The 14696-nt window shown below is 46.7% G+C and overlaps 1 protein-coding gene across 1 annotated transcript; it reads right to left on the bottom strand.

The window, feature by feature from the left end:
- Positions 1 to 462: 462 nt before the first annotated feature.
- Positions 463 to 4451, bottom strand: LOC148541930 (uncharacterized). The gene is made up of 7 exons (XM_088476654.1): positions 4432 to 4451; positions 3845 to 3971; positions 2954 to 3100; positions 1671 to 1758; positions 1296 to 1356; positions 775 to 1048; positions 463 to 471 (listed from the first exon to the last, which is right to left on the bottom strand). The coding sequence occupies exons 3-7, from the start codon at positions 3083 to 3085 to the stop codon at positions 463 to 465; spliced, it is 564 nt and encodes a 187-aa protein (XP_088332780.1). The 5' UTR covers positions 3086 to 3100; positions 3845 to 3971; positions 4432 to 4451.
- Between the last annotated feature and the right edge of the window lie 10245 nt (positions 4452 to 14696).

Here is a 14696-nt window from a genome sequence, read left to right as displayed (position 1 = left end):
GAAGAGAGCAAGAAAGTGGGGAGAAGGTGGGAAGGGAAACTACTCTCATATCCTCAAGGGCAGTATAAATTAAAAAGAAATAAACGGTGATATTTTATTACAAGAATAGCTTTATTATAAAGTACTACAAAAAATGACTAGAAATTATATATATATATATATATATATATATATATATATATATATATGGAATATATTTGTTTTACTAGTTTTATCTGGAGGTTTTTCTTGCCTTTGTTCACATTTCTTAGTTATATTTATTCAGCTTATCTTATGGACCTGTCCACTACCATTTATCTTTATTACATTTACAATTATAATGGACTATGTTTCTGCAAGGCCATTTGTACTACATGAAACCTATTTGCCTTTCTCCATATTGTGTAGAAATTGTGACACTTGAGGAGTAATATAAAATGTAAATGTCAGTGTAATAAGCATTACATTCTATGACAAATAGATCTATAAATACTAGGACATAAGGAAAGTGTAAGTAGCCACAATAACACTGAAAGCACTTACCTCAGGTACTGCCAGGTGCTTTCTTGGCATAGGGACCATGGCCTCAGGTACTGCCAGGTGTTCTCTTGGCATAGGGACCATGGCCTCAGGTACGGCCAGGTGTTTTCTTGGCATAGGGACCACGGCCTCAGGTACTGCCAGGTGTTTTCTTGGCATAGGGACCATGGCCTCAGGTACTGCCAGGTGTTTTCTTGGCATAGGGACCATGGCCTCAGGTACTGCCAGGTGTTCTCTTGGCATAGGGAACACAACCTCAGGTACTGCCAGGTGTTCTCTTGGCATAGGGACCACAACCTCGGGTACTGCCAGGTGTTCAAATGGCATAGGGACTACGACCTCCGGTACTGCCAAGTGTTCTCTTGGCATAGGGACCACAACCTCCGGTACTACCAGGTGTTCTCTTGACATAGGGACCACAACCTCCGGTACTGCTAGGTGTTCAAATCGCATAGTGACTACGACCACCGGTACTGCCAGGTGCTCTCTTGGCATAGGGGCCACGGAGGTCAATTTATGCAGCAAAGCCCTAAAAAGAGAAAACAGACACATTTCCACCTAAAGGACTCCATGAGAATGTAACAATAGTGAAGGTTAATACAATATAATAATGTACCCATCGCTAGATATTATGGTGTGTAATATGGTTAACATTTGAATAATGATAGTTAAAAAAAATACTAATCTATTCTCATCTATAAATTACATTAATTTTCATTATTTTACATTTATATCCATAAATCACATTGTTACATATTGTTCATGTAAGTACGTACGCAGAGCGTCTCTTAGGACCAGTGTTACTGGAACTGGAGGCTTTATCCTTATGGGCTGGCTCTATGGAAAAGAGTACAGAAATAATACAGTTACTACTATGTCTGGTATATGTTTAGCTTCAGATAGTCAATAGATTATAGTTTGGAAGTGTAAACACCTATTTGTTCCCATTGAAACTGGGTCAGTCGCTTCCTTCGCCTAACCTGCAACTGTAAGGACCAGCATATGTACATATCTCCCAACCATCCCAGCACTGTACATTGTGGCACAACTACAATTTGTATTGCTTAGATAAGAGGTGATGCAGATTGTTAGCGCACAACTATGATAAACAGAACCCTCCATCTTTTCATTTAAAAAAAAAACAAGACTACCTGGAGGACGAGGGTCTTTCAGCTGCACTTTGTCTTCTCTTGCAGCCTCAGGGATTTTGTTGGGGGCACAAACACGGTTCCTCTCCACCTGCAGGAGGATGGGTAAAATGCAGAGAGTTAGTTACTGGGCACTGGCACACTCAGAGAAAACAGGGACACAGGAGATTATGGCTGGGTAACCTACATGTCCTCACACAGATATGTAATACCACAGATGTAGCTTTTATGACTGATTGAGTCTGTAGTATATCTTTTTAACATATTTTAATTGGCAGCTGAATTTTTAATAGAAGGCAAAAGATCACATTCCAGCCAATCTTCTAACAAAACTGATTTTGAATGTTCCTAATGTTTGTTTTATTTAATAATAAATCCCTTGTTCCACCACAGTTTTTTCCAGTAACATAGATAAATATGCCGGTACGCCTTGGGGGCTGCTCACCAGTGTTTTGATGTGCTTGGCCTTGCTCCCGTAGGTGAGTGTGCTGCGAGAGTCTTCACTGCTGATGTCAGTGCGGCCACCCACAAAATGGCAGGCGTTCCTTCAGGAATGCCTCCGTTTGTGAAACCACCCCCCGCCACGCCTACAAAACGGGGCGAACTGTTGATCAACATCGACAGCCGCCCCTTTTGTAGTGAGCTCCGGAGCGAGAGAATTAGCATGTTCCTCTTTGTGATTCCGTGGGTTCTCTCTGGGTGCTCTGATTTCCTCCAAAATCATACTGGCAGGTGAACTGGCAGCTGGCCAAAAATGGACCCCTGTATGAGAATGTGTGTGTATGTGTGTTAGATCATTTTGACTATAAGCTGCAATAAGCCAGGGACTGATGTGTATGACAGATATTCTCTCCGTAGAATAGACAGTGACAACTAGTGGTAAAGCATGAACACTGCAGCAGGACAGCATACTAACGACATTCACCTATTTACAGGGCCAGATTTATAATAGCTGCAAGGTGTGCGGTGCACATGGGCTCCTGAGTCCAGGAGACCCACACCGTACACCCTGCACCAATATTTAGTTAATGCTTACCTTTATGCAATCTTTAGAATACTGCAAATATCACAGAAAAAATGTCCCTGGGAATAAGGCACGGGCGCCATTTTCCTGGAGACCCACGCATGCGCAGTAGAGAGGAGGGGGCCTAAATGGAAGCTGTACACGGGCACCCTCATCTCTTAAAACGCATTTGGCATTGCAAGGGGAAAAACAAAGAAATGATAATGATTTGTGTAATCACAAGTGATACGTGGGATGCTCGCACTGATCCTGCCAGGTCTACCATGTAAAGCTTGCCGGTGCACACTCCATCACTGCTCCTCTGCTTTACGGTGACTTGTAACACAGCATGGGAACGGGATGAGTTCTTATTGGCAGCTGTGGCTGCCTTAGAGCGGCGCTTGTTCCCTTTCATCAGTAATACTATGGCCTGAAAAAGAGAGAGTAATATAGATGCACCAACATTCTTGTGGTTACACAAAACAACTCCTAAAGTTACAGCCATGTGTTATAGCTACAATGGGGTCACCACACCAGCGATCACATAATCATGGCCCCTCTTATTAATTCACACATTAATAGGTTCTTTGCAGACAGCAAACCTGTTTGTATCAGGGTTGCCTACCCTCCCGATTCGGCCAGAAGCCTCCCGATAATCGGGTGCAGCTCCCGGCCCCCCGGAAAGGCAGGCGAGCCTCCCAGCGGCCGCCGATCCCCCTGACCCTCCCGCAATTATTTGTTAAACCCCCGCAGCAGGGGAAGGGGCGGTGATGTGATTCACGCTGAATCGCGTCATTTTGGCCCGCCCCTTGCGGGGCCAAAATTATGCATTCGTGTGGCCCCGTTACATCCACAAACAGTGGTCATCCACCCGGCCACGCCCTCTTTTGCCAGCCACACACCCTGCCCTGCCGATCTGGCTGCTCCCTCTGGGAAGAAGCAGCCAGAAAGTCGGCAACTACGGTTTGTATTAGTCTGTACTTATATAACATTGTTATTTGTAACCCCCTTGTTCAGTGCTGCAGAACCCTTAGGGTACCTTATAAATAAAAGGTGATATTATTATTATTATTATTATTATTATTATTAATAATAATAATAATAATATAGACAGGGATGACTAGTTTTGGAGCTTGGACGCTGCATAAGGGTAGCACAGACTAATAATAGTCACCTCTTCAGGGCTCGCTGAGGAAGAACTCAGCAATCCCTTCTATCCTGGTGTTGCCATAGGGATCCTCTCTGAGGGTCAAACATCCAGAGGACGGTCTTAGCAGATCCTGAACGGTTTCATTGTAGACCTGAAAATGTAATAAAGGAATAATCTCTCTCAATACAAGCACGACAAGTGTGTAATCCACATTTACTCTCTGGAAAGGACTTGGGTTACTTGTGGTTCTCCAGATGCTGTATATAATGAGGAAAGGAATTGTAAGCAGAGTAGGGGTCCCCCTCAAACTTTGCTAGGGGGCCTGGTGAATGCTAGTTATGCCCCTGATTGCATATATAGAGGGGTCATTTACATCATCACTCTGTGTAGTTGCATCCGGCCCTACAGCACTGGCAATAGACACACATCCCAAATCTACCTATGCATCATGTCTACATGTGCTGCAATATACTTGGCCTATGCATGTTTGCCGCTGCCTGTGCATGTGCAGTATGTAAATGCATATCTTATGCAGAAACCCCCAGAGTTCCATCCAACTCCAAATAAGACACATAGAATATAAACCAAGCACATATTCCTCACATATTTACCTCAGCATAGGACAATGAAACAGAGAATGTATTTGGCCCTCTCTGCTCCTCGATGGTCTTATATAGATCTTTATATAGTGTGTGGAATATTACTCCGGGATCATGACCATTGCCCATTATGGTAAACATCTTCCCGGTACCTGTAATAAACATATAGGTATTAAGCATACACTCACTGACGTTACAAGAGAGAATGGCAGATATGCAATTATACAATGTCAGTAATGAACAGTGACAGACATCATGTGACTAAACCAATATTCATCAGGATGCTGCTCATCAGTTCACTCTCTCAGGGATGTCACCGCTTAGACATTTCTGTCCAAAAAATGCTGCCTATCACGTTTGGTGATGGGTGCACCTATTCCCTGGTCAGTGAGAGTTAGAAGCAGCGGTATTCACAAGCTGCCGTGCACCTAACACCTCACTTTCTGGAACCACATGGATAATTGCACAGCTCATAAGGAAACTACTAGCTAACAATACAGATGGTCCACATGTTTTTACCACCACTCATTTCACCAGCTCACTACTTTTACAAATACAATATAAACAATTATACTTATGATTTAATAACATTAGTTTACCTGTTGGACCATAGGCAAATATGGCAGCATTGTACCCCGAAATAATACCATCCACTAGGTTCTTCATTGTGGACTGATAAACATGCTCTTGAAATGAGACACGTTTATTGATTCTACATAAGCAATCATGCAAACATTTTTTAAGACATGCTCTATACTGAATAAGGAGAAATGATAGCTGTACAGGCATTAATGTCTGATGCTACATTCACATGTGATGATAAATTGTTCTCATGCGCTATTTTACTCCCTTACAAGATGCATCATGAGCAGATCTACCATATGTATAATGGGTGTAGGGTGTGTGGTGTACATAGGCACCTGAGTCCAGGGGTCCCCACACCGCACTCAATACACCCATTAAATGTACTTACCATGCAGCAGCCTCAAACGAAAAATCTACCTTGTGGCACCATTTTCCTGTAGATATATGCATGCCAGTGGCGTAACTAGGGCAGGGCGAGCGGGGTGCATCCCTTGGGCGCCGTTGGAGCGGCGGCGCGCCGCCGGCCACGGTACTGGCTCGCCCTCCTTAGTTAGCCAGTGTAGCGCCGACCGCAATGAGTGCGGTCAGCGCTACACATTTACACAGGACCGGTGCTAGGCTTCCAGCACCGGTCCTGTGCTGCACACCAGAGCCCGTTCCCTCCCCCTGAGCGCTTGCCCAATAGCGCCAGGAGGCGTGATCAGGCTGTGCATAACACACGCATCGCCGCCAGCGCTGACGGTGATGCGTGTGTTAAACAGCAGCCAATGAGAGTCAGATAGACTCTCATTGACTGCTGCAGCACCCACTGCAAGAGCCAGACTTCCGTCGGGCTCCTGCAGTGGGTAATGGGACAGACGTCATGACGTCTGTCCCATAATGCTGAGCGCGCCAGCCCGGGAGGACTGGCGGGCGGCGGCAGCGGGAGCGGCGTCGCGGACCGGAGCAGCAGCAGCATGGATTCAGGTAAGTATATTTTTATATATATATATTTTTAACCTATCTGCACTACTGGGGGCACAACGGGGGAGGGGGGTGGCTACTACTGGGGGGACCTCTACGGGGGGTGGGGGCACAACGTGGGAGGGGTGGCTACTACTGGGGGCACCATTATTGGGAGGACCTCTACTGGGGGGAATACTACTGGGGGCACTTAATCGGGAGGGGGAACCTCTACTGGGGACTACTACTTGGGGGGGGGGAACTACCACTGGGGGCATTATAAAAGGGGCCTACTACTAGAGGCACTGCACTCGGGGGACCACTACTGGGGGCAATAATAGGAAGGGCCACTACAGGGGGCACTGGATAGGGGGGATCACTACTGGGTGCCTGCATAAGGAGGCCACTACTGGGAAAACTGCATGGGGGGGGACTACTGCTGGGGGCACTATATAAAGGGCACTGCATAGGGGGGGCACTACTACTGGGGGCACCATATAAAGGGCACTGCATTGTGGGGACTGCTACTGGGGGCACTGCATAAGGGGGAACACTACATGGGGCACTGCATTTGGGGGGGCCACTACTGGGGGTACTGAGTAAGGGGAACTAATTGGGGGCTGTATAAGGGGGACCACTACTGGGGATACTGTATAAGGGGCACTACTATGGGCCTGCATAAGAGGGACCACAACTGCATACTGGGGTACTGTATAAGGGGTACTACTGGGGTTAAGGTGCATATGGATAGGAATGTTCAGTGTGAAAATAAAGGGGTGTGTCATGTTGTCACGGCCCATTTTTAAGTGACCACGCCCATTTTTTTGCCGCGCAGATTGGGGTGGAGGGGGGGCTCCCTTTTCAAATTTGACCTGGGTTCCAAATACCCTAGTTACGCCACTGATGCATGCACAATAGGTTCTGGCATAGTACCAGAGACTCACCTCGCATACAATGGTTTGGGGGGGACCCTTTCAGAGACTGCACACAGGAATCCTCTTCTCATAAGATATCCCTGAGTACTGTATTATATATACTATTAACTTTTATTATTCATTCTAAATATCTTAGGCAGTGGCGTCCGCTGTTGAAATGGGGCGTAGCCATGCAGGCATGGGTGTGGTCTTGTGAGCAGAGGTCGTGGCCTCATGCCTATAACTTGGGGGGGGAGTTGGGGGTGCAGGAGGTACCTGTGTGCAGTGCTGGTCGGCTCCCTCAGTGTTAGGAGCTGAGTGCTGCACTTAATGCTACAGTGCAGCATCCGGCCCCTGTCAGTGAGGGGGAGCCTGCACCTTGGTGTCACCCCTCAGTGGGAGACACCCGGGTGCGGACCGCACCCCCCTTGTGATGCCACTGATCTCAGGATTACAATCACCTGGGTAGCTGCTTGATTCAAAACCTCATTAAAGGTAAACGTCCTTTCTCTGATCCTGCAGCAACGCAGAACGTCATCAGGATCCTCGCAGGGTCGTGCAGTAGTACTGTCTATAAGGAAAGAGAAGACACATGTTCAGTAGATGTCACCAGGTTCTACAAGCATCTCTGCAGCTAGAGCAGAACATCTTAAGCCCAGTTCTATTAATGGATGACAGCGAAGTCACACATAGGATCGGGATCTGGGAGTATAAAGTGATAATTATCAGCATTTCAGCACAGTTTCCAGAAACATTTTGCTGATATCTATAAAAGGTCTATTAGTCACTGGCTCTTAAGCCCTTAAGACACAAGATGGCCTACCTCATAGGCCTGGGGGTCCGTCCAATTGTAAGCGAGACATATTATAATAACTTATAGGATTGTGCCTCAAGTGGTTTGCTACCTATTGTGGAACTCCAAGTCTCAGCATACCCTAATTATTGGAGGGAAATGCCATATGTTACTGTCCATAAAATGTGCATGGCATCTTTTTTCCCTACTTAACCAAAAGCCCTGGATTGGAAGATGTTGTCCGGCCTCTCTGCAGTATAAACATAGATACATCTCCTATCACTACCTTCTTAGGATATAGCAATAGCTGGTGTGGTGCTGCATGTGCAGAATAGGGGGGTGTGATCATGCAGACCAATAGGAAGCCACAAGCAGACAGCTCACCAATTCCTACTGGTCTGTGAGGTCACACCGCTGTCTGACAAATATAATCAGATGGTTACTAAGAGGGAGGAGCAGCTTAGGAGCCCTGCAATGGTGTTTTGCAACAGGTCCGGCATTTGCATAAGCCAACAATGGTTAATGATTTCCCCATTTCTTGTGCACAGAGACACAAAACAGCACTCTCTGAGCAGCAGGTCATTACTCTAATTTAATGGGTATATGGGGGGAATCGGTATGGAATCCCGGCTGCGCATAGCCGGCAGTTCTATTCCTGGCAGCGGCAGCCCGACAGATCAGCAGAGCCCGGCAGCGGAAGCCCGACAGTGCTGGAAATCCTGATCGTCCCTAAGGTAAATATAAACTAACCTAACCCCCTAATCCTCCTTAGTGGTGCCTAACTCTAACCTCCCCCCCCCCCAAGTGCCTAACCCTAACCCCCCTTCCCCATGCCTAACCCTAACCCTCCAGGGGGGGGTGCCTAAGCCTAAGTCCCCCCCGGGTGCCCTAAACCTAACCCTCCCACCCGCAGCTGTCCGCTCGCGGCGCCTGGCATCCCTTCGATCGGGATGCCGGGCGCCGGTCTCCCGGCGTCGGGTAAATGACAGGCGTGTAGATATAGATGCCGGTCATTTATCCCGCGCTGGGATAAAGCAGCCGGCTGTCGTTATTAAGGCAGCCGGTTTCCCAACTGCATACCATATGGGGACCTTGGATAGCGATCCACCTCTGATACACAAAGCAAAATATTTAGTTTTTATCATATTTATTTATTTATAAACACAAATATATATACAATGTGAAAAATCTAAGTAAATGTGCTGTAATGTAAAATAATGTCCTTTAAACAACAAATAAATCTAATATAATAATAGTGTATTGGTAAGAAAACCATTTTAAAATGAACTGGGTTGAATATTAAACTAATTAAATTATTTAAACTAAAATAATGTTATTAGCATTTTCTTACCTGCTGCCCGAGCTGGTGTATAATGCATCGGGCGCTGCTCTCAGCCTCTGACCTATTAAATGGACGGATGCGTAGAGCGACCTGTGAAATAATGAAACAGACATAAGAACAACTAAAGATTTTTAATGCCAAGGTATTCTCCCAACCCAGCCTATTCTGTGCCAAGAGAAAGGACAATTGTCTTGGTCTGACTTGGTTATGTGTAATAAATAAAGGACTATTTTACAGTTGGAGCCAGTTGTAAAACCCCTATCAGTGAGATGAGTTAGTATCTCAGGAATACAGTGGCGTAAATTCATCCCAGACGCCCGGAAGCAAATTATAATTTAGTGTCCCCCCCCCATCACAGCCACTGACACTGTAATGTAGCAATTCACATGCTATAGATAGAAGAAGGCGACAGCTGATGGTCTGACACTGAGCTCTCCACTAGTGTATGGTGGCTTCTCAGGTGCCATGTATTGGGCGGCCATCAGGGGCTGGCTGGCAACTTTTAGCCTGGGGGGCAAATGCATGCAGGCGGCCCTGGCAGAGGTGTAGCGTGTAGCCAGGGTGCCCGAAGAACGTGCGTGCTATGGCGCCGCCCACCCTCAAGTGTTTCAGGGAGGAGGCGGGTCCATATGGGATTAATGTAAGGTAAAAATAAAGATTAGGGGCAGCCCCCTGTCGTAGTGCCCATATACAGTGCCCCCGTGTGCCACAGGAGAGAACACCCTTATGCAGGCCTCCAGTAGTGTCCCCCCCCTATGCAGTGCCCCAGTAGTAAGCCCCTTATATAGTGCCCCCAGTAGAAAGCCCCTTAGATAGTGAACCCAGTAGTGGTCCCCCCTGTGCAGTGCCCCTTGTGCCCCCAGTAGTAAGCTCCTTATATAGTGCCCCCAATAGTAGTACCCCCTATGCAGTGCCCCTTATATAGTGCCCCCAGTAGCAGTCCACCACCCATGCAGTGCCCCAAATAGTGGTAACCCTTATGCAATGCCCCTTAAATAGTGGCCCCAGTTGTAGTCTCCCCCCTAATGCAGTACCCCCAGTATTGCCCTTTATATAGAGCCCCAGCAGTGGTCCATCGATGCAGTGCCCCCAGTGGTAGTCCCCTCCCCCCTATGCAGTGCACCCAGTGGTAGTCCCCTCCCCCCTATGCAGTGCCACTAGTAGTCCCCTCCCCTTGTAGTGCTCCCAGTAGTAGTAGTACCCCCTTGTAGTGCCCCCAGTAGTAGCCCCCCCTTGTAGTGCCCCCAGTAGTAGTAGTAGTAGTCCCCCCTTGTAGTTCCCCCAGTAGTAGCCCCCCCCTTGTAGTGCCCCCAGTAGTAGTAGTAGTAGTAGTAGAAGTCCCCCCAGTAGTAGTAGTCCCCCCTTGTAGTGCCCCCAGTAGTAGTAGTCCTCCCCCCCACTTGTAGTGCCCCCAGTAGTAATCCACCCCCCTGGTAGTGCCCCCAGTTGTAATACCCCCCCAGTAGAGAGAGACTTAATTAAAAAAAAAAAAAAAAAACACCTACTTGAAACCCCGCTCCTGGTCCCGACGCTTCTACCGGCTCCACCAGCCGCTTTGCATTATGGGAGAGACGTCATCATGACGACGTCTCTCCCATTACCCACTGCGGGAGCCGGAAGATGGCTCCCGCAGTGGGAGCAGCAGCAGCCGATGAGAGTCTTACAGACTCTCAGCGGCTGCTGATTACAGCAAACACACAGCTGCCGGCCCGGGGGGCATATGGCACCCTGCCCCCCGGCCCAGCCCACCACTGGCGGCCATGACGGTACACTCCGGGTACATAGCTACAGGCCTAAGTGGGGTGAATATGTTGTGGACAATGGAGGAGGTGCCCCTTCAGAGCTGGAGCCCGGCGGCAGGCGCCTCCATTGTCTCCCATAGTTCTGCCCCTGCAGGAATATGGCAGCATCGGAAATCAGCTGGAAAGATAACTGGCTGCAGGAATAAAGTCATAGGGGGATCCAATTACAGGCGATAAAACGTTAATGTGAATTAACTTAACAGGTTCCTCGCCTTTTAATGTCCCTTATCGCCTGTATATTGAATTGGTCGGGTTTTTTTTACTACTCAAATTTCACTTCTAATTGAAGCCCCACTATAGAGGCAAAAACAAAAAACACTAATATAAAGCAAACCAAACAGTGATATAGATGCACTTCCCCTTCTATAACAGCATTTCACAATATTTTTGCTTTTATTTCAAATATTTTCAGAACCTCAACATAATTATTAGAAAGTCTGGAAAGCTATTAAGCAAAACACAAATACTCCATAGTAAATAGTATAAATACAGAGAAATGGGAGTATTTAAAACTAATGTATCGAACTCTACCCTGAACTTCTATGAAATCATATAACAGTGACCTATCATCATTAACCATCAGTAATACTGTAAGTCCATGGTGGCTCTATAAGAGATACTTACAGTCATTTGATGGTCTTTATGATGGTTATTTCCTATCTTCTTCATTGTAAAATCATTTTATCCACTCAGAAATGAGAAGAGAAATATCTGTACTGTCACTAGTCCAGCAATATCAGATATGACACAGGAAGCATCCAGCTGCCTTATTATACCCATCACACCTCCAATAGTGATGTCATCAGCTGCCACTATGACATCACTAGGTGCCCTGGCAGGGGGGCACTGATATGTATCTCAGGCAGGGCATTGGGGGTTAATAGTAAATACAATGTGATGACTACATGTCAGTAAATAAAAACACCTAATTGGGATGAGCAGAGATATAATCATTACACACAGCAGAGACGTGTATTATCTGTGCGCTGTGTGTGTCTGTGATACATTCAGGCCCATACTATGCATCAGTGGAAACATATACAGAGGGAGGCTCATGTAGTGTTGGACGTACATCAGGGGCGCCGAGAGCTGCACCGGGCCCGGGAGAAGAAGGGGGCATGGTCTAATTTAGGGAGGCGCGGCTACGCCCCCTTAGGGAAGAAAAAAAATGTTTGCAGCGCCGCTGAGCGCTGGGAAGGGGGCGCTGTGAGCCCCTCAGTCCGGAGCATAGCCAGTGGGGAGGGCGAACAGCGTGATCGCTCTCCACACAGCCATTGGAGACTGCTGTGGCTGCCGCGAGCAGTCTCCCAGTGCAGCCTAGCACACAGCAGCGTGTGCTGGGCTGCTTTGATGTAAGTTGGAAGGGGGGCGGCGCCAGACCCGGGCCCCCGCCGGGCCCCTCCTGCAAGCCCGGGCCCGGGTAATTAGTACCCGCCCCCCCTCTCGGCACCCCTGCGTACATCTATTGTTCTGAGTCAGACATACATTTTCATACTGCATCTACATACCATAAAAAGTGCATAGACCTCCATATTCAAACTTTGGTGCCTCCTACACTTAGGATTTCTTAGGCCCTGGAGCAGTGGCATGAGGAAGGGAAGGGCAGGGGGCGTGTTCTCATAATTATGACTTTAGAAGACCTGAAAGCAGATACACCTGCCTGGAGATGTATCTCTTGCTGGAGTGCTGGTGCAACTATACACAAATTGTTCTCATGGGCCTGGAGCTGAAATTTATGAAGGGCCTATTGTGTGCCGCTGCAGGGAGTGCGACAGTCGCTGCGGTGGTGTAACTAGAGATGTGGGGGCATAACTGGCAAGTGTCATGGGTTTCGCTATAGTGGAGCAATAACTATAAAGTTTTTTTTTGTCTGTGTGAAAGGGTGTGAGCTGTATTGTCTGCCTTTCATTGACTGCTAGAATAGTTTAGATTAGTAAAATATATATTTTTTTAATTGTTTATTGATTATTGCCATATTTCTATAAGTGTTCATCCCACATCCCTAGTCGCAGCAGTAAAATAATAAATGAGCTGCCTTTTTTTAGCTGTTCCTTTTAAAAATGTAATAAAATATCTGCAATGGTAATACTGGACCATTCATATATAGGATTTTTTTGTTTACAATTATTAATATTACTGGAGCTTGCAAAACATGCCTTTGAAAAATCAACCCCTTGTACTTTAAAATTGCACCCTCTGAAAATGTTCTAAATTTGCAACCATGTATGATTACATTTTTAGGGCTCTATTTAAAAAGGAAAATGAAAAGTGGCATTACAACTTTGCCGTTTATCGCTTTCCTTATATCTCCAGATTTCATTTATTTTTGGGTGGCAGAACAGACCTAGCAGTAAAGGTCTGCCCTGGCGAGGAGCTAAAGAAACCCATTGCCGTCTTTTGCAGAGACGAAAGGCATGTACCTTGTGCGCATGGTGGGGATGCTACATAGTATGGAAGAGACCAGGAAGAGAACATTCCCATCCTGCTTATCCACCCTGAGAGCGCACATAACGCTATCCTGAGATGGTACTATGTGTTAAGGTGGGTACACACCTAGCAGATATATCTGTAGATGATGGTCGTTCGTATACACTGAATGACCATCACCTTCCAGACAGCAGCGGGTCCCGCTGGCCAGGGGGACGGGGCGCGTCCAACCCCCTCCCCGTAGCTGTCGCTACATGTGTTAGTGTGTACCCAGCTTTAAATAGAAGCTTCACTTCTCTCATATTATTAAATACAGTTTGTGCGAAGCCCCCATTAAAACCTGCAGCACTGTTATCAGAGAAAAGAATAGAAGGAGAAATCAGCGATTTCTCTGCACTGTTCTTTTTTCTATATAGTGAAACAAAATGAGAGGCTTTATCCAGCAATAATGGCAGCGAAGATATTACTGTTTTTGTTTACTAAATAGAGCCCTTAGTACATACATGCCTACTGTCCCAGGAATCGCGGGAGGCTCACGATTTTTTCGGGTAACCCCCCGCACCTCCAGAAGAGTAGGCATATCTCCCGCACCCCTCCCACTTCCTAGTAAAGTGGGCAGGATGGGGAGATTTTACCTGGAATTTGCAAGTCCGTAGGGAAGGGGCGGGACTAAATGGCGCAAATCGTGTCACGGACCCGCGAATCACGGGGGTTTTCTGTGAAGGGGGCTTAATGTGGTCTACCGTCTGGCCCGCCCCCCAAAGAGGAGAGCAGCAGGTCCCCTCCTGCTACTCCTCGAAATCTCATCAATAATGTTGGCAAGTATGCCTTAGTATCTAACCTATATATCAGACTTCTTTTCTGTACTATCTCACAAAACACAGCTTAGCGGCAAATTTATATCCATATCTCTCGCCACCCCTTGCGCTCCCAGATCTGGTCCCAAGACAAGAATTTACCACTGAGTGCATGTGTTTATATTTTATATATTATACACATATATTATATACACACACACACACACGCACACACTGTTTTGCAAAAGTATTCACACGTTGCATTTTTCACGTTTTGTTGCATCACAAGCTGGAATTAAAATGGGATTGTTTGAAGGTGTGCAATCATTTCATTCACAGAACCTGCCTACAACTGTGAAGTTGTGTTTTTTTTATATTGGGAATCAAACATTTAGGACAACATAACAGAAAACTTCAGCGTGCATAACTGTTCACCCCCCTAAAGTCAGTACTTTGTCGAGCCACCTTTTGCGGCAATTACAGCTGCAAGTCGCTTTGGATAAGTCTCTATGAGCTTGCCACATCTTTCCCCTGGGATTTTTGCCCATTCCTCAAGACAAAACTTTTTAAGGGGCCAAAAGTAATGGGACTATCAACTCAAAAGCTATTTCATGGACGGGTGTGGGCTATTCCCTCATTATTTCATTATCAATTAAGCAGGTAAAAGGTCTGGAG

This window comes from Taudactylus pleione, unplaced genomic scaffold (genome assembly GCF_031769625.1).
Source record: "Taudactylus pleione unplaced genomic scaffold, aTauple2 ptg000016l, whole genome shotgun sequence".
In the NCBI taxonomy this organism is placed as follows: Eukaryota; Metazoa; Chordata; class Amphibia; order Anura; family Myobatrachidae; genus Taudactylus; species Taudactylus pleione.
Note: the sequence above shows the minus strand (reverse complement) of the source record. Positions and strands in the feature narration are given on the sequence as shown.

Bases quoted from the DNA above. Each gene is read 5' to 3' on its own strand.
- LOC148541930 (XM_088476654.1), bottom strand. From the start codon at position 3,085: ATGAAAGGGAACAAGCGCCGCTCTAAGGCAGCCACAGCTGCCAATAAG. The intron at 1,759-2,953 runs GTAGACCTGGCA...ATCCTCCTGCAG, and splicing joins GCACCGGCAAGCTTTACATG to GTGGAGAGGAACCGTGTTTG. The intron at 1,049-1,295 runs GTACGTACTTAC...TTCTCTTTTTAG, and splicing joins GGTCCTAAGAGACGCTCTGC to GGCTTTGCTGCATAAATTGA.